At 37.0% G+C, this 20,129-nt stretch overlaps 2 protein-coding genes and 1 non-coding gene across 3 annotated transcripts; 1 reads left to right on the forward strand and 2 right to left on the reverse strand.

Annotated features, from left to right (window-relative positions):
- Positions 1-15,646: 15,646 nt before the first annotated feature.
- Positions 15,647-16,875, reverse strand: LOC120077415 (F-box/kelch-repeat protein At1g16250-like). Its single transcript, XM_039031297.2, has one exon. The coding sequence runs from the start codon at positions 16,873-16,875 to the stop codon at positions 15,817-15,819; it is 1,059 nt and encodes a 352-aa protein (XP_038887225.1). The 3' UTR covers positions 15,647-15,816.
- A 785-nt stretch (positions 16,876-17,660) lies between these two features.
- LOC120078150 (Pentatricopeptide repeat (PPR-like) superfamily protein) lies at positions 17,661-19,683 on the reverse strand. Its single transcript, XM_039032372.2, has one exon. It carries the CDS (start codon positions 19,657-19,659, stop codon positions 17,686-17,688), a length of 1,974 nt encoding a protein of 657 aa, XP_038888300.1. The 5' UTR covers positions 19,660-19,683; the 3' UTR covers positions 17,661-17,685.
- A 68-nt stretch (positions 19,684-19,751) lies between these two features.
- Positions 19,752-19,823, forward strand: TRNAQ-CUG (transfer RNA glutamine (anticodon CUG)). The gene has a single exon. It is a non-coding gene; the product is annotated as a tRNA-Gln (tRNA).
- The last annotated feature ends 306 nt before the right edge of the window (positions 19,824-20,129 follow it).

Genomic DNA, 20,129 nt, shown 5'->3' on the forward strand with positions numbered 1-20,129 from the left:
TGGCAGGCTTCGGTATTCCAAAAAGCCTGCCGTCGCGCCCTTCCCATTATGATTTAGCAGGAAGGACGTCCTTTCGTCTGCTAAGTCATAATTGCCTCGGAAGCTGAAGCGATTCGACTACTCTCTCCGCGAATATTTTATCATTTTTTTTATTTCATTTAATCGGATGGGCGTAATGTTAAACGTTCAACGTAATGCATCCGTTACCACAAATGCATATTTGCGGAGGATGGGCACAACGTATGTATTAGCGCAACACACCCCTCAACACAATGCATTTCTTGAGGACGGGCGCATGGTATTTCTACCAGCATAACACTACCATCGACATAGTGCGTTTTTACTGAGGACGGATGCAGTGTACATACGCGCGCAACTCATCCGTCAACGCAATGCATTTGTGGAAGACGGGCGCAAAGTGCATCTTTTAAAGCCAGATACACCCGTCATTGCAATGCATACCAGATGTTATTTTTTTTGTATCATCAATATCGCAACGCTTATCCCAAAACCAAATTGATAAGACGTTGCGGTGTTCATTTTTTTTAAAAAAATTCATTCACAGAATTTTGAGATCAATGCAAACTAAGGCTGGAAAGGAAATACATTCAACTATGCATAAAATTAAACTAACACAAGCTGGAATTGAAGTAGAAATAAATTTTAGTAAGCAGTAAAACTAATTTAAGAAAGCAATAACAATGCAATAAAGAAAGCAGTAAAAAAAGCGATAAAGAAAGCAATAAAGAAAGCGATAAAAATAGTGATAGGGATGCTGATTGAAAAAGGATTTTTCAAGGTTACCGTAATCCGCATCCTTGCAAGCGATCAGTCTTGCTTGCCTAAGTCGATGGTCTCCATGTGTCGTTCCACATTGCCCCCATAGTAGGGCTTAATTCATTGACCATTGACTTTAAATATGTTGTTTCCATCCACAGTTGTTAGCTCCATTGCGCCATGGGGAAAGATAGTCTTGATGCGAAATGGCCTAGACCCGCGGGACTTCAACTTTCCTGGAAACAATCACAAACGTGCGTTAAATAAAAGTACCTGTTAACCCATGAAGAACGTCCTGTTGCTTATGCAGTCGTCATGCCACTTCTTGGTTCACTCTTTATAAAGCTTGGCATTTTCGTAGACATTCATTCGCCACTCGACCAGCTCGTTCAATTGCAACTTCTGGACTTCCCCCGAACTTGACAGATCAAAATTCAGCTTTTTAATTGCCCACATTGCCTTGTGTTCCAGCTCGAGAGGCAGATGACAAGCTTTTCCGAAGACCAGGGCATATGGGGACATATCGATTAGAGTTTTAAAGGCAGTCCTGTATGCCCATAGTGCTTCATCAAGCTTGGGTGACCAATCTTTCCTGGAGGTACTGACTACCTTCTCCAAGATGGTCTTGATTTCTCTGTTGGAGATTTCTGCCTGCCCATTGCTTTGTGGGTGATATGCAGTTGCAACTCTATGGATGACATTAAATTTGATCAGCAGGTTGGTGATGATGCGGTTGATGAAATGTGTGCCTTCATCGCTAATTAAAGCACGGGGCGTTCCATATCGCGTGAAGATATTTTTCTTGAGAAATTTCGCCACCGTGGCTGCATTTTTTTAGTGCATGCGATGGCCTCAACCCACTTTGAAACATAATCAACCGCAACCAAAATATATTGATGACCCTCTGAAGGCGAAAATGGGCCCATGAAGTCTATTCTCCATACATCAAACAGTTCAATTTCTAAGATCGAAGTCTAAGGCATTTCATCCCGGTTCCCTGTTCTCTAGCATCTGTCGTATTGCACAACATGAGCATGGGCGTCCTTGAATAGCTTTGGCCAAAAATAGCCGCTCTATAGGAATTTTGCGGTGGTCCGCTGCCCCCCAAAATGTCCTCTATAAGGGGACTCATGACAAAGTTCTAGAATGTGCTTGGTCTCGTGCTTAGGAACGCATCGACATAGAATATGATCAGGTCTGAGTCGATACAAGAATGGGTCATCCCAGAAATAAAACTTGACTTCATGCCTCAACTTCTTCTTCTGCTGTATGAATAGTCTTCGGGTACTTGGCCGCAAACTATGAAGTTTACAATATCCGCATACCATGGGACATTAACGCATACCGTCATAAGTTGCTCGTCAGGGAATCTCTCTTCAATCTCTTTCTCTTTCTTTTGAACCTCGCAATTTTCTAATCGTGATAAATGATCTGCGACTTGGTTCTCAGTGCCCTTCCGATCTTTGATCTCTAGGTCAAATTCTTGCAGGAGTAATACCCACCTTATCAGTCTTGGTTTTGCATCCTTTTTCGTCATGAGGTATTTGATCGCAAAATGATCAGTATACACCACTACATTTGATCTAATCAGGTACTGCCGAAATTTTTCCAGGACAAACACCACTGCGAGCATTTCTTTTTCTATGGTTGTATAATTTTCTTGTGAATCATTGAACCTCTTACTGGCATAATAGATAGGATGCAAAATCTTGTCTTTGCGCTGGCTCAAGACTGCGCCCACTGCATATCCACTTGCGTCACACATCAGCAAAAAAGGTTGCGTCTAGTCGGGCGCAACCAGAACAGGTGCAATGATGAGCGCATTTTTCAGCGTGTGGAACGCTTCAGCACATGCATCATTAAAATCATATTCACGATCAATCTCGAGGAGCGCACTTAGGGGTCTTGCGATTTGAGAAAAGTTGCGGATGAATCTTTGATAGAACCCCACATGTTCCATAAAACTCCTAAGTGTTTTCATATTGACTGGTGGTGGTAACTTGGATATTGCGTCAATTTTTGCTTGATCAACTTCCAACCCTGCCTTTGATATCTTGTGACCTAGCACTATTCCTTCTTCTACCATGAAATGGCATTTCTCCCAGTTCAGAACCAAATTTGTTTCAATACATCTCTTCAAAACTTTTTCCAGATTTGATAAACAAGAGTCATAAGTGTTGCCAAAAACCGAAAAGTCATCCATGAACACCTCGATTGACTCCTCCAGGAAATTTGAGAAAATGGCCATCATACACCTTTGGAAGGTGCCTGGTGCATTACAGAGTCCAAATGGCATGTGACGGAATGCAAATGTGCCGAATGGGCATGTGAAATTTGTTTTGTCCTGATCTTCCGGTGTAATCGCAATCTGGTTATACCCTGAATAGCCGTCAAGAAAGCAAAAGAATTCATTCCCCACAAGCCGATCTAACATTTGATCAATAAACAAGAGTGGAAAATGGTCCTTCTTTGTGGCCAAATTTAGCATGCGATAATCTATGCATATTTTCCACCCCGTGGTTGTTCTGGTTGGAATTAATTCATTTTTGCTATTGGTGACGACTGTCATGCCCCCTTTCTTTAGAACGCACTGCACTGGGCTTACCCAGCTGCTATCAGATATGGGGTAAATGACGCCTGCATCAACCCACTTCACAATCTCTTTCTTGACAACCTCCCTCATGGCAGGGTTCAGACGGTGCTGCCTCTTTACTGATCTTGTTTTTTCCTCTTCAAGATGGATCTTGTGCATGCAATTCGAGGGACTGATCCCTCGAATGTCTACTAAGGTCTATCTTAAAGCTTTCGCGTATTTCTTAAGGATCTAAATAAGTGCTTCCTCCTTTTCTTTCTCAGTGAGGCAGAGATTATAACTGGTAGAGTGTTGTTGCCTCCTAAATAAACATATTTGAGGTGCACTTCAACTCCAACATGGGTGGTTCTTCCAAAGATGGCTTAGTTCGCTGTGTTGCTCGTTCAGATAACTTAATTGTTTCAAAATCTGGTTCAGTCTATATTGCGGTGTAATTCTCCTTCAACATTGCGCCAACCTCAAAGTCTTCTTCCTTTGATTCTTCTCGAAACTCGTGCCATTGTTCTTCCTGCAGTTCTCCAATATACTGACAGTTTTCTATATCACCTGGGTATTTCAACGCATTGAGAACGTTGAAATTTGCTTGCTGATTGTCGACTCTTATGGCGAGTTCTCCTTTTTGTACGTCGATCAGCACTCGCCCTGTTGCGAGAAACGGGTGACTCAAGATGATCGACACCTTAGTATCAGCTTCATAATCCAATATAATAAAGTTAGCAGGAAAGATGAATTTATCCACTTGCACAAGTACATCTTCTATCTTGCCCTTTGGATGCGTTATTGATCTGTCAGCCAACTGCAACATAACTATGGTGGGTCTTACGTTGCTGATGTTTAACTTCTTGAAGATAGATAAGGGCATCAAGTTTATACTTGCCCTTAAGTCACAGAGCGCATTTTCGACTTCTTTACCCCCTATTGAGCATGGCATTGTGAAGCTCCCTGGATCTTTCATTTTCTTGGGGATGTTGCTCTAGAAGAGCGCACTACATTCATACGTTAGAACGATCGTTTCATTTTCCCCGATCTTCCTCTTATTGGTGAGTATGTCTTTGAGGAACTTCATATAGCTAGCCATTTGTTCCAGCGCTTGTACTAAGGGAATGTTGATATGTAGCTATCGGAGAACATCTAGGAACCTCTTGAATTGTTTACTATCATTTTTCTTTTTCAGCCTAGACGGGAAAGGTGGAGGATCCCACCGTACTTTCTGATCGTTTAGCTGTTGCTTGAGGTCCCTTGCTTTCTGTGTTTTTGGGGCTGGAGGTTGCGATGACTTTGATTATGAGTTTTGTTGAGATTCATCCTTTGTAGAGGTAGTTGCTTCTAAACTGGTAGATCTGTTGTTTGTGATTGAATGGTCATTGTTGGTGATTGAGTGTTCTGGCCATTTTACTGGTTCTGGTACTGGTGGCACGGGGACCGTCTTCTTACCGCTTCTAAATGTCACAGCTTGACATTGTTACTTGCCGCTTGGTCCTGGTGCTTTCGAGATGCTAGGCAGCATACCAGACGCTCTATTCTTAAGCTCGTTCGCAAGCTATCCAATCTGCACCTCCAAATTTCTAGTGGAGGAAGCTTGCGACTGCATGATTGCCTCGTTTTTTCTCGATATATTGTTTCAGTAGTGCTTCCAAAGACGAGGTACTAGAAGAGGTGTTAGAAGAGGACGGTTGTTTGTGTTGCTATCTACTCTGAAAATTACTCTGGCTTTGATTTTGATAATGGAAAACTGGAAGATTACCTCGATTCCTGGGATGACTTTTCTGATGATTCCTCTGGCCTCCCTGGTTGTGATTCCCTCTCCAACTGAAGTTGGGGTGATTCTTCCAACCAGGGTTGTAGATGTTGCTCAAAGGGTTATTGTGAATAGAGTATACGGATTGTGGATTTGACGGGCAGACTTCCACCGAGGCCCCTCTCCGCATTGGATGCAGCTTGCTGTTGCCACTTACGTCAGCGCATTGGCTTGCGCTACACTTTGAGAGAGATGTTCTTGATTAATAGCCATAGTCTAGAGGAACGAGGTTATTGCGGTCATCTAAGCGGCCAAGGTGGTCATTGTATCAGCTGGTACAATGGCACTTTCGGCTCTTCTTTGCTCCGGGCCTCTTCCCCCATACCCATCATCCATGCAATCATCTGTATTTCACGAAATTCGATCTAAGATGACCTTCGCTTCCGTATACGTCTTGTCCATGAACCCTCATGCCGCGGAGGCGTCAACAACTGCTTGCGTTGATCTATCCAAGCCATTATAAAAGGTTTCCATCAGAACGCAATCGGGAATCCCGATATGCAGACAGTTCTTCACTAATCTTCTGAATCGCACCCAGGCGGTACTCAGAGTTTCATTTTCCATATGTTCAAAATTTAACACGTCCTTTCGTCTTCTTGCATTGACAGCAGGCGGGAAAAATTTCTTCATAAACCTCTCAACCAACTGGTCCCATAAATGGATTTCATTAGACTCTAATGAATGAGCCCACCTCTTTGCTTCATCCTGAAGTGTATACGGGAAGAGATACAGTCTAATTCCTTCCTGAGTAACACCAGGAACGGAGAATGTATTACACATTTCCAAAAAGCTGGTCAAATGAGCATGCGGGTCTTCTCCTTGTAGACCTCCGAATTGTCCTGCATTTTGGATCTTTGAAGGATGACCGACTTTATCTCAAATCGTGCATTCTTGTCCACCGTTGGTCTTGCAATTCTGGGCGAGAAGTCATATAAATTCGGCGCCGCATAGTTCCTCATTGGGATATTGCGGTCGACTGTCAGGAAAACTAGGTCTTACACCGGTCGATTTATCCATTGATTCCCATCGGGCCTATCATTGTTAACCATGTTTCTCCTTTGCCTTGTTCAGTGCTGGCGTGCTTGTGCGCGAAAAGTACGCTCGATCTCTGGGTCGGCTTCGAATTCTGGTTCAGTCCCAGTACTCATAAACCATTAGCCTGTTCTCCGCGTTAAACAGACAGTACAACAGAGATCTGTCTTGCAAAATACCACAAAAGTATTCAACAAAAAAAAATTGCCAATCCCCGGCAACGACGCCAAAAACTTGTAAAAATAAAATTGAATGAATGATTGAATGATTTGTGATTATGCGCACTGTGATTTATGATATTGCGATACTATGTTCTAAATGTATGTGATGATGCTTAAATGCTTCGTAGTATGCACTCGTGTAGTGTGTGTCACAAGTTTTCTTACGCTGGAACCAAGTATAATTCCAACGCAAGTTTCTCAGAGTGATCTGAGGTCGAACATGGGGATTGTTGTAATTAATGCGATACTAATGTGGTATATGCGACCGGTTAAACATAAAGAATAAAGAATTGGTTTGCGAAAAGTAAAATGCGATGAAAATTATATTGCGGTAAAGAATAAAATGCGATGGTAAGTAAAATAAATTGCGGTGATAAAATAAATGAATAAACTATTAGTATACAGGTTGAGGACTGGCTGTGAAGATGTGCAAAAGTGTCTGGTGAATGCAGTGGCAAGTCTTGTGGAATGAATCCGAAAGAGAATGGGTTGAGGGAAAGGACATCGCAAGTTCGTCAATCTCGTTGAAGACGCAACTAAGGTTCTGCTTTCCTTTAGCTTACACCTTTCAGTGATCGGCTGCGTTCTGATATTTCTATGGTGAAACAGGGATGAACGTGATGAATGCAATGTTGTTTCCATCTCTGGAAATACTTCTCGCTTTAGTTAATGCATTCTTCCAACCTTCTTTCGATTGGCGGAATAACATCTTCACTTCTGCTCTCACAAGTGAAGATGCTGTCGAGAATGCTTTAGCTAAACTCAACCGATTTCCTTAATAAGGATTAACTCACTTGCTTAATCCTTCCCCCTACCCTGGGGATTAGTTACACATGATGGAGAAAATGGATGATGAATGTATAGAAAAGGATGGAGAAATGACAATGATTACGATAGTGATATTAAAATCTAAGGATAAGTTTTAGTACAGATAGTGAATGAAGAATTAAAGATGAACACAGTAGATGAATGGAAAATAAGAAAAAATACGGAAAGAGTGTCAATGTCTTGACACAGATCCTGATCGGAGACGTTGTGCTTGCTGGCATGTGGAAGAAATGGAGTGAAAAGCTTCCCTTTCAGGCTTGAATTCCAGGTAGAAGTGACCTTTCGCACAGAGCTTCTTCTTCGGGGATGGAAATAATTTCTTGATTAGAGACTTACCTTTCAGTCTTGTCTCGTCGTTCTCCCAGATTTTCTCTAAATTGTATCTTTAGACCAACCTCCATTTCATTGAATTTGAGGAAGCTATCTATAGAACTTGGCTCCTTCTGTATTAGTGGTCCCACTTTGAAAATCTGATAATTCCTACCATGGCTTGGTAGAAATGTCCGCTCTGCTCCACGATCAATTTGTCAGAATCGTACAACAGAAAAGCTGTACAATTGTCAGAAGTCCTTGCGAATGCGTTGCTCTTCACATCTTCGATCGATCGCTGCATGCGGTGTAATTGTTTTGATATTTTATCGATTGCTACATGCGGTGGAAATGCGTTGATCATTTGAGTCCGTGATCGATCGTTGCATGCCCTGCAATTGCGTTGTTCTTTTTCGTTCTTGATTGATTGCCGCATGCAATATGGATGCATTGTTCATTTTTGTCCTCAAGCGGTTATCGCATGCGGTGACTTATTTCCTGCAAAACAAAGACTTGGGCATTCCATTTCGCCATCACAATGGGGTTAGCGGGTGTGTTCACGACACTTTACAATTTTCATATTTCTAAGTCAATTTCTATACGGTCGATGCAACTTTTCCTTCTTTTTGCCACATAATCCAAATAAAACAGTATAAATAACTTGTATTTCTACAAGTTATCATGTTTCTTCAAGAATATCAGGATGATGTGGGTGTAATGGAAGATGATCCAATAAACTTCCAATAAGCTTTACAAAGTTCTAACTACTAAAAGTGGTTAAGTGCTATGGAAGAGAAAATAAAATCCATGAAAGACAATGCCGTTTGGGAACTTATCGAACTTCCATCAAGAGTGAAACCCATAGGTTGTAAATGGATATATAAAACCAAAAGGGATTCACATGGGAATAGCGAAAGATATAAGGCTCGTCTTGTTGCAAACAGTTTTACTAAAAGAGAAGGCATTGATTACAAAGAAACTTTCTCTCTAGATTCATCGAAAGACTCTTTTAGGGTAATCACTGTTGGGGTTGGTGCCCTAAAGTCTCGTGTCCTGTAGTCTGTAAACAGTTTGTACGAACGCTTGTGATGTATAATATATGATATTTTACTTCACTTCTTGATTTTTCTTAGTTGAATGTTTTATTTGCTTTGCTACAAACCAATAAACCTAAAATCCCTAGTTATCTGGATATAACTTAAGCATGTATGCGGTGACATACAAGTGGATCATATCTTAAGTGATAACCAAAATAGTCTGTAGTATATGGATATAGGAGGAAAAATTTATCCCCGTAACGCTACAGATGCGGCCCGTTTTGTGAAATGGTCACAAGTGTTGTGACTTGTCACAGATGGTCTGATCCTGATCATTCGTGTAGGGGACATGTGAGCGGAGGCGTCCTATACAAACAGATTGTATAAGACCTAACCACGAAGTGTTAACGTCTTGTTATATAACACCATTCATGATAGAGACTTCACTTCACTAGGATGATCATAGGTAACATGACCTTAATCTTGAGTGAGTTGGGAACTCCTGCCATTGAGGGCGGTCTCTTGATTTGCATGTGTGCGAGTGGCTAAGTCGCCGACTTAAACCTATCACTTTGGGGATTCGTTTGATTTTGGAGCTGGGAACTCAGCTACACAAGAAGAAATTCACTCCTTTCCCGAAGCAGGGGTAAGTAGATAGATATCTCCCTTAAGGGCTGATTCCAAGACTTGAACGATGTGGCGCCACACACCTTCTCTTGGCCCGAGAGGTGTTCACACATAGTTAGACTATGTTGTATTGTTCATTAGAGGAATCAGTGATACTTAAGAAGTGAGATGTAACTACAGGGGAAAAACGGTAAATTGGTCCAGTTGTACTTACGAGCATCTGTGAAAGGTCATCGTACTCATGATTGGTTATGTACCCAATAAGGTAGGAGTGAATTCCATCTTGCAAGGCTATGTCCTCAACTGTTCATCCTTCTTATCCCCAAAATGGTAAGCTTATTAAGCAGTGTTGTTAGACTACTCTCACTGCTTGCTGATCAAAGGATAATCCCAAATAAACAAGAGTTCATAGTTAGCTCAGGATTAAGATCGAGTTAACCTAGGTTATATAATAAATGAAATAGTCAGTTTTAATAGTAAACGGTTGTTATAAAGAAAAGTGACTATTTTCATGGTCCAGTCTATATGCAAACTCATTGCATACAATGTCTCCACTCTCGTGTCTCAACATGAATGATTTGTGAATTACATCGTTTGTAGCACCTTACAATTTCTTGTAACAACTACAGAGTGGGTAACATCCAATAGTGTTACCAGGATGAGATACCCAATTTCATCCATATACTTATTAGACCATTTAGGCTATATACTGTCAACTTGATCCTGTTTATGTCACTACATAAAGTTACAGCATTCAGACTATAGCCAATGATGCATTTATTGGATTTTCATAATAAGATGCAAAATCAACAAGTCATTGTTATTGATAAAATAGAATGTTTAACACGAACTGCGAGTTCTAGGACATTCCTAACAATTCATTGACTAAAGGTTTACCACCTAAAGTTTTTCATGAGCATGTTGCTCACATGGGTGTTAGTCAATTTTTTGATGGTTTAGTGGGCGTTTGTTATTGAGGATGTTATTTGACCTTATTTTGTTTATTTTCTATATAGAATAAAGTTAATGGTTTATATTTTATTATTTGAACTCGTTTATCATGCATGCAATTTAGCATAAAGTTTTTCAGAATGATCTCATTAAGGAATTTGGACCAGTTGAAAACAGGCATGATCTAGATCATTTTGTATGTAGTTTCCATGTTATCCATCCATACTTGATCTATGTCATTGAATGTATTGGAATTGATGATCAATGAAAGTTTAGTTACAAGGGTAGTGACGAAAGCTGCCTTGATTCCGTACTAATACAGGAGATGGACTCGATTGAACTAAAAAGGAATTCTATAATTGAAATAACTTGTTTATGCGCGCTTAAGGTTTATGTGATTTAATTATATAAGGTACACAGACATAGCCCAAGTGGGAGATTGTTAGACATATTTAAATAATAATATGTTTAATTAAAGTATGAGCTGTATATGTAGACTAATAATTTATCACATTGGGTTATTATATTAGATTGGACCCTATTATGTGATCTAATTAATTAAGGCCCTGGATTCCTAATTGAGTATGAACTTAATGGATAGAAGCTCATTCCTAGTTAATTAGGGTTTAATGGAAACCCTAATTGAACTAGTATATAAAGAGACCTTAGGGCTATGGTTTTCAATATACCAAAACAATAAACACCCAGTCTTTCTTGAAGCTATCTTAGTTTCTCAATAGAATCCGATATGTTATTATTCTTGACAATTTTGCATGAATGATCCTATGATTTATCTATTTAATATAGATTTAAAGTATTTATGCTAACAGTTTTTGCCTCTATTTTTCTATAATTCGGGTGAATTATCATTGCAAATATCATGTATACAAGTAATTCTTCTAAAATTCATTAAAATTTTAATATTCGATTTAAAATAGATTTTTTATAAGTGAAGATTAATAAAATATTGATTGTTATAATCTTTCTTAATCGATTAGGAACAGATTTAATTATTAGTAATTTTGTAGTTGAATAATTTATTGAGTCTGTGTGATTTTGTTTGGTTTTATTTCTATCCAAGATTGTTTCAATTATTATTTTATAATTCATGATTTCATAATTCCATGATTTAAGAAATTGTATTTTTTTTATTTTCTTCACAATAGGTATATTCAAAATTCAAATTCAGGAGATTTGGAATGGTTATGAGATCTAGGTTGTTAGATTTTTTTTTTTTTTTTTAAATACACCATATTCACAGGGATTTGGTAGTGGGGTATTTTCGTCCATGGTTAAATTTAAAATAGTTACTAAATTAGTTATTCGATCATTTTCACAAACAAAATTATATTTTTGTTGGGTTTTTGTAAACAATAAATTTATTCTGTTAATCAATAAAAATGTTATTGAAGTTTGATTCAATAAAGTAGTTATTGAATATATAAATTGCTCATTTCCTTTTAGAAATAAATCCAATAATCTAAAGATCCATGGCTAACACATGAATACTTGAACTTTATGTGAAGACATAAGAGTGGATCAAGTTCGAGTAGGTAACCAAAATGGTCTGATAAGGTTGGGTACCTTATTTTGGAAACATTATTGGATGTGGCCCACTTTGTAGATGTTACAAATGTTGTAAAGTGCTACAAACGAAGTAATCTTGATTCGTTCATGTGGAGACATGAGGAGTGAGGGCATCCTTGTAAAGAGTTTGTATAAAATTGGACCAAGAAATAAGTCACTCTTACTTTATAACGTTGTTTACTGTTTAAGGCTGGCTATTTCAAAGCGATGACCTAGGTAATTTAACCTTAATCCTGAGCTAACTATGAACTCATGTTTATTCGGGATTATCCTTAGACTTGCATAGGTGAGGGTTGACAATAGTGTCAGCTCAATAAGCCTCCCATTTCAGGATAAGACCAGATAGATAGCTGGAGACATAGGGTGCAAGATGAAATTCACTCCTACCCGTTTTTAGAGATAGTAGAGAGGTTGTTCCCTTAAGTGCTGATTCCGAGTCTTGAACAAGGAGTCTCACCCTCTCATTGGCCCGAGAGGGGCTCAATTTAATGATTGGATCACAAACCAATTGTTTATTAGAGGATCAGTGGGACTTAAGGAACAAGAGGGTAATCTCGGGGGTAAAACAACTATTGACCCAACCGTTATTAAGAACAACACGTGAAGGGTTAACTTACTAATAATGATTATATCGAGTAGACACAATATATAAGAGTGCAACTACTAGGCTTTAATAGGGTGACCTGGTAGTTAACGAGTGAAGGTTAAAAGAGTTAATCTTGGATTGTTGGAACCCATGATCTGTAGGTCCATTAGGTCTATTAGGTCCCTTACTAATGGAATAAACCTTAGAATAGTGTGATGAGTTAATGTGAAACGTTCAAATTCGAATTAAGGGAATAAATAATTATATGCGATATAATTACAAGTTTAATTATTGAATTAAGCGAAACTGATTAATATTTAAATATCATTTAAATATTAATTTCATGAATAGAGAGTCATGGTTGTGAAATTGGTACTTTATTAATTTAATATTGGATATTAAATTATTTCAATTAATTAAATCAATTAAATCTAAAATTGAAAAAAAATTCAAATTTAGAAAATCAACTTTGTTTTAATTTTTGGAAAATTAGATTAAAATTGAATTTTATAAAAATTCAATTAATTGATTTTAAATTAATTTTAAATAGAATTGATTTTAAATTTGAAAATTTGTTTTTTTCAAATAAGTGGGTTTATCCCACTTTAGTCACCTAATTCCATTACAAAAATCAAGTAGGTGGTGTTAATTGATTATGCAATTTGATTGTATGATTAACCTGAATAAAACCACTACCAATCAACTGAAATGTCAACTGAAATTAGGCCATGCAATTGAGAATTGAAAGGCTGAGATGCTGAAGAATTTGTTGTTCTTCTAGTTGAAAATTCTGCTCATAATTCCCTTTAATTCAGCTCATTTTGAGTCCCAAAACTCAATCTAAGGTCCAAAGAGAATAGCAAGGAAGATCTTCTGATAATCTACACTTAGTAGCTGTGAAGATTGGAGCTGAATTTGAAGATCAAAAGTGTTCTTTAAAGGTATTTCTGAAACCCTCTTCATATTGTATGAACATGCTTGATTTCATGCTAAAATTAAAGAATTAGAGTGCTTAATGATCCTATTTTTTTCGTTGTTAGCTTGCTTAAACTAACAGTTTTGTCATTTTTCTAAAATGTAATTCTATTTTGGCCATTTGCCCGATCACCCCTTTAATATAAAATGAGATTAATTATGTCTGGTTTGGTGTTTAGTTTTTTTAAAATTAAGTCTATGAATATGTTTTCACCGCTAAATTTATTGCTTTTATATCTATTTTTCTAGCAATATTTAAAAAATAAGTCAAAATTTTGAAACTAAAAAGAGTTGTATTCAAAAACTTGTTTTTGTTTTTAGAATTTGACTTAAAATTCAATTTTTTTACCTAAGAAAGATGAAAATCATGTTAAAAGTAGAGAGAAAATAGACTTGATTTTCAAAAATAAAAAATAAAGAACTAACACCCTCTTTGGTAACCAAATTATTTTTTGTTTTTTGTTTTTGAAAATTAAGCATATTTTCCTGTTTTGAATGATTTGCAACTTTCTTAAATATAGGAGTTGAATTCTTAGCTAAATTTAAAAAATAAAAACAAGTTTTTAAAAATTTATTTTTTTAGTTTCCAATAATTTACTTGATGTTTTAAAAAATATTGGTAAAAGGTAGATAACAAAGTATGAAGTTTAGAGATAGAAGAAGTGTTTAAAGCTTCATTTTCAAAAATAAAAAACAAAAAAATTAAATGGGCATACATTCTTTAAAATGATACAACTATGTCTACTCTCAAAAGTATTTCATACCTTCTAAAAATTTCAATTTAATGTAATAGGAATTTGAACTGCCTTTAAAGTTTTAGTTTTGAGTCTAATAATCTCATAAACAATTGATCCATTTGATATATAAAATTCAAACATAATATTTAGTGTCAAAATTGAAGATTCCATATTCTATCAGACACAAAATTTTATTTAATGTCTACTAGATACAATAATGTTAAATAATTTCGAATATCTCAAAGCTTATAAGATCCAAAACTGAAAGTACATATTTTTAAAATTAAAAAATTATTAGAAGCAAAACTAAAGTCTAAAGATTTATTAGATACTTTTTAAAGTTTTGAAATAGAACATAACTAAGAAAGCTCAATGACTAAATTTGTAATTGAATAGAACAAAAATTAGGTGAACATATAAGTTTGGTATCTACACTGAAAAAATCTCTAAAAGTTGTAATGAAGTGTTTAATTTATTGTTTTAACTTTAACAAGTTTATGTTGGTTCTTAAATTTTGAATCTCATGTCTGATATTTATTTGATTTATGAACCATTTTTTAAAGTTAAATAACGTATTAGACACAATTTTTATAAGACATTAGCTTGGAAAATGGTTGATAAACCATTGAAAGTTGAGGAGAAAAATTATATAAATTTTGGTAAAGATTAAAAAATGGGACCAGGTTGAGTCTAGTTAGATAAATAGGGTGGAGAAGCATATGTCCTCAAGCAAAAATTCAGATGTTCGAATATTGACCCCACACGTCGGTGAACTAAAAGAAAACTCAATATGACAAAAGCGTCTTCAATAACTCAATACTAACATTGCACAAAACAATCAAACAACGAATTATGACTACAATAGTCTCCATCAACTCTTTGCTATCAAATAACACGAGGTTTTATCTCAAAATTAATAAATTATAAGTAGAATTATTCATGTATCTTATAAATATTATGGGTTTTTTTTTATTATAACACTCTCTCGAAATAATAATAATAATAATAATAATAATAATATTTTTCTGTATTATTTGACTCAATAAATTAAATTCCACTTTTTAATCGGCAGGATCAAGATTAGGATTGGAGTTGATAGAGACAGACTGTTGGCCACAATTCTGATAGCTTTTTTTATTTATTCATTTTTTCGGTTTAGTAATCATTTGATCATGTAAAATGAAACCTACTTCTTAGTTTTTTTTTTTTTTTTTTTTTTTTTTTTTTTTTTTTTTTTTTTTTAAAAAAAAAACCATAGTTGTTATATTTCTAAAATAAAAGTTGAAAATTCTTAATCAAATTTCAAGAATAAGTTTTTAGATTTTTTTTTAATTTAAAAAAATTGACATTTAAAAAAAAACAATTGTTAATTATAGACAACAAAACAAGAAATTTAAAGGCTAAAGTGATGTTTATATACTTAATTTTTTACTAATTAAAAATCAAAACTCAAATGATTATCAAAAGTTCGCTAATATTTCAAGTATTGCATAGATAGAATATAGAAATACCTCTTGTTTTTATTTTCTCTCGATAAAACATTTATTATTATTGAAAATTGAACATTTTTAATCGAAGTCATATCAACTTGATGAATTGGGCCATATGTCTAAATTAACACTTTGGCATTTATTCAAATTTATAGTTTAACTCGGATGAAAATAAAATTTTAATGTAAAAAATTGGTACAAAGATAAATAATGATTTTTTCATATATATCTTTTTTTTTTTTTTTTAATATTTTGTTCTTTAAAATTTTTATTCTCCTAGAATTACCACGCAGCAATGGCTGCAGAGCTCCTTTTCGCCCTCCTCTTCCATAGGCTCCATGCTCCTCCACGCGTCACCATTAGCCGACGTGTCAAATACGTGGACAACCAAAGTCATCTTAGACGGTTGATCTGGCATCCTACGCCCAGCAAGAAAGTACAAGTCAGCTCCAGCAGGTGCCATCGTGACAAATTTCGTCGCCGACAGAGCTTCAAATCGAGACCCATCGACCTCACTCCAAATATTCTGATTCCAATCATATGCTTCGATCTGCCCTTTCCATGAATTTAGACAGTCGCCAGAACTAAACAGTTTATCATCGACAGCAACAATCTGATACGGCGGAATGTCAAGTTGCCACATTCCGATGATCAGATTCCAACACGATCTTTCACAATCGTACACTTCAGCTGAACTCCTCTCCATATTCCCAATGTAGTCATTGTTTCCAGCAAATCCACCGACGACATGAAATTTTCCCTGCCATATGACTCCGACGCACTTGTGTCGAGAGGTGCTCATCTCCGGCAGAGATTTCCACTCGTCTAACGCTGGATCGTAGACTTCTGCAGACGCCATTCCAGTGGCAGTGCATAACTTGCATTTCCCGCCAGCGACATAAATCTTGCCATCGATCACACCGCAAGCAAAGTCGAACCGAGGGACAACGAGCGATGCACATTTGTACCAATTATTCTCACGCATGTTGTATCGCAAAACCTGTCGCCGAACTTCTAGTTCGCTTCTCGTTATTTGGTTGTCAGCTGACGCCATGTACTCGCAGAGGCGACCGCCGATGACGTATATGAATTCTCCGATTGAAACCATCGAAAACCCTTTGAGAGCGTGATTTTCCAAAAGTCCAGGTATTGTAGTAACTCTATTCCATGAGTTGTCTTGTGGGTCGTAACAATCAATCCAATTAGACATGTTAACACCCTGTGAAGCATCTTTGCCGCAATAGGATACACAGATCTTGAAATTGGCTGGTGGGTTTCCCGTCGGTGGCCGAGACGGCGACGCCGAAGCAGTTGAAACCGAACCCATATGTTTAAAAGGAAAGGGTTGAAATCGAAGCAGTAAGCAAATAATGGAGTTAATCACTTTGAAGTGATGGCGGGGGAATTGAACAATGAGAATCAATGGAGGTTAAATAGCCAGGAAACAGTCGGACAATTCTAAGATCTGTCATTTGTTTGCATCGAAGTTAAGAAATTGGGTGAAAAGAAAGAGGTGATTCAAAACAGGGGATTCATTCGACTGGTGATGAAAACTATGAACATTTCTTGTTCGTTCTTAGCCAATAAGGATTCGTCTAGCTTTTCTCAGGTTGTTTCTTTCTAGTACAGTATAGTTTGAAGAAAACATGGAAGGATGTCCCATTGGCTACTGAAATTTTAAAAAAGAAAAAAAAAAAAAAAAAAACAAAGCGACAGAATCGACCTGTCCCTAAAAAATATGAACCCTGATCCCCTTCTTATACAATCAAAGACCAGAAAACAGGTATGATACCTAAGATTTGTGTCAAAAATAGAAATTAATTGAAAGAAACTGTCTTGAGCTATGAGAAACTTTTGTTTGAAAAAGAGGCATCCATATCAAAGACAAGAAAAAGAGCCATGGTTATGTATTTGGTCGCAATATGTTGAACGATTCACATAGTGACTGCACCTGGAATGATTTCCATTATAGGTTCTTAGTTTTGTTCAACCATCACAAGAAATAAACCCAATGGACCAAAAGGCGGTCAAAACAGAGCTTCCCCAGAACTTTGTTATTAACTACGAACAAAATAAAACTTGTGATGGTCATTGCAAGAGTTAGAGATAGGATGTTAAAATCATCAGAGCTGAGAACTCAATTTTCAATAAGTGTTCTGAACTTAACTCGTCTTTTAATACTACCCATCCGATCATATCCTATGCCAATCTTACTATGCATAAGTTTGATGGCTAAATCAGAATTACCTGCCTTTCTCAAGGCATTGATGAGAACAGTACGTATTCTCCCCGGTATTTCCCTACCCCGATCCACGATTCCGTCTGCCAATTTGCAGGCTTCCTTGATGCGTCGGGCTTTGCACAATGTGTTGATCATATCCTCAAATGCTGTTTCAGGAATGAGACCCATTGGGGCAAGGTCATCCAAGATTTTGCAAGCCCTGGCTACCTTGCCACAAAGACACAGCCCTATGGCAAGAGCTCTGAAAGAAGCTACGGTTGGGGTGATTCCTTTGTCGATCATCGTGTCCCATAACTTTATTGCTTCTTCGTTTCTATGCTCCTTGAACAGCCCATCAATAAGAATTGTGTAAGTATAAACTGTTTGATCACAACCTTCTTCTTCCATCCTCCCAAAAAGTGCTAAAGCTTGATCAATCTTCCCATGTTTAGCTAGTGCATCTATAATGGCATTATAGCAATATGAATCTCGAGCACAACCCTTTTCAAACATTTCTTCAAAAAGACTTTCCGCGTCTTCAATTCTCCCAGCCTTTCCAAGTCCATCAATTATACTAGCATAAAACATTGCATTGATCGCCACTCCTTTATTTCTGCAGAAATCAAAACATTCCATTGCATCCTCCAATCTACCACTCTTGCACAATCCATTAACGATGACACCATACGTAACTGCATCAGGTTCAAACCCTTCATTTTTCATCCTCTCAAAGAGCCTCATGGCCTCTTCCATACTCCCACTTTTTGAGTAAGAATCAATCAAAGCTGTATAAATTGCAACATTTGCTCTACAACCTTTCTGATTCATCTTCTCGAAAACAGCATAAGCTTCCATACATTTTCTTTGCTTACAGAGCGCACCAATAACTAAACTATAAGAATGAGAAGGAATTTCCACTCCCCTTTCTTCCATTTCAAGGTAAAGACTCAAACAAGTATCGAAATCCCCTTCAGAATAACATGCCTGGATCAATGTCATGTATGTAATCTTATCCGGTTTCACATTCTTCATCTCCATATCTCTAAATTTCTCCATTGCCTTCTGCATTTTTCCAGCCTTGCAGTATCCTTTTATCATAATATTATACGTCACAGTGTCAGGCAGAATCTTCCCACCATCCATAACCTCAAAAACCCTCTCAGCAGACTCAATAAACATTGAATTCACCAACCCATTTACCAAAAAGTTATAAGTATACAAACTCGGCTCAATCCCATTTTCCTTCATTCGCCGCCATACCCACAACAATTCCTCAACAAGTCCAAGATTCCCAAAGCTCTTAATCAAAGAATTAGCCGCTGATAGAGTCATTAACAAACCCCTATCTTTAAGTTCACAGAATACCAATCGGATTTTGACCAAATCGGTCGAAAAAGTTAAAAGTTCAATCAAAGACACATAACATTCAATCTTATGAACATATTTCTTCTGCTTACCCGCCCAATAAAAGAATCGAATAGCAGTTTCAGGCTTCTCACGAAGCTCAACAGATTGTAAAACAAATGCAACAAAGTTTGGCGATAACTTAATCAAAAACTTCCAACAAAAAGAATCTAAATTGGCTTCCATGTTCGAAGACCCATCAAGAAGATTCAAAATTTGGGTCACCCATGGAGATGGGTCTGGCCGTTGAGAGCTCGAAATTACATCAGAGACATCTACAAAAGGTTCTATCCATTCGGGAGGTGGGAGAAGATTGTTTGTAAATACAAACCTGAAATTCTCGCTGAAACCGCAAGTGACATTGCAATCTGAACTCTTCGAAGACGATTTCCCATTTCCATAGAAAGAATATGATTTAGGATCAAGTAAATGAAGGGGACGATATGAAGAGCGAAGGAATGAAGGTCTCAGTAGGGTTCTTCTCATTTGGGCTTTGCGCTACAAGGTGCTGAAGGGGTTTAAATTGACGTATTATTATTGTATTTGTATTAGTTAATTCACCGAGTCTGTCATCAATTGGTCCCATGGTCTAGTGGTCAGGACATTGGACTCTGAATCCAGTAACCCGAGTTCAAATCTCGGTGGGACCTTTTTTTTTTAAAAAAGATTTTTGTGCCTATGATCCAAATTTGTTATTATCCAATGATCCCAAATTTAAAAACAACCAAAATTAACTTTATGCTTAAGTCATAAATCACTTAAATTGCGTTGACTGCTTTCTCCTCTTCAACACACAAGATGCATAGCAATTTTTTGTGTTCCTCTTCAAGCCCTTGTACTACGATAAACTATTTTGGAAGGTGGCTATAAGCATGAACATGAGAGTTCATTGGAGCAGGTTATGTCGGTCAGTTAATGGCCTAAAGCACAAGCGTGAGCGATCGTTGAAGTAGGTG

The sequence above is a fragment of the Benincasa hispida genome, chromosome 5 (assembly GCF_027475165.1).
Source record: "Benincasa hispida cultivar pf3 chromosome 5, pf3_genome.v1.1, whole genome shotgun sequence".
NCBI classification, from domain to species: Eukaryota; Viridiplantae; Streptophyta; class Magnoliopsida; order Cucurbitales; family Cucurbitaceae; genus Benincasa; species Benincasa hispida.

Coding starts and splice junctions, on each gene's coding strand:
- LOC120078150 (XM_039032372.2), bottom strand. CDS start 19,659: ATGAGAAGAACCCTACTGAGACCTTCATTCCTTCGCTCTTCATATCGT.
- LOC120077415 (XM_039031297.2), bottom strand. CDS start 16,875: ATGGGTTCGGTTTCAACTGCTTCGGCGTCGCCGTCTCGGCCACCGACG.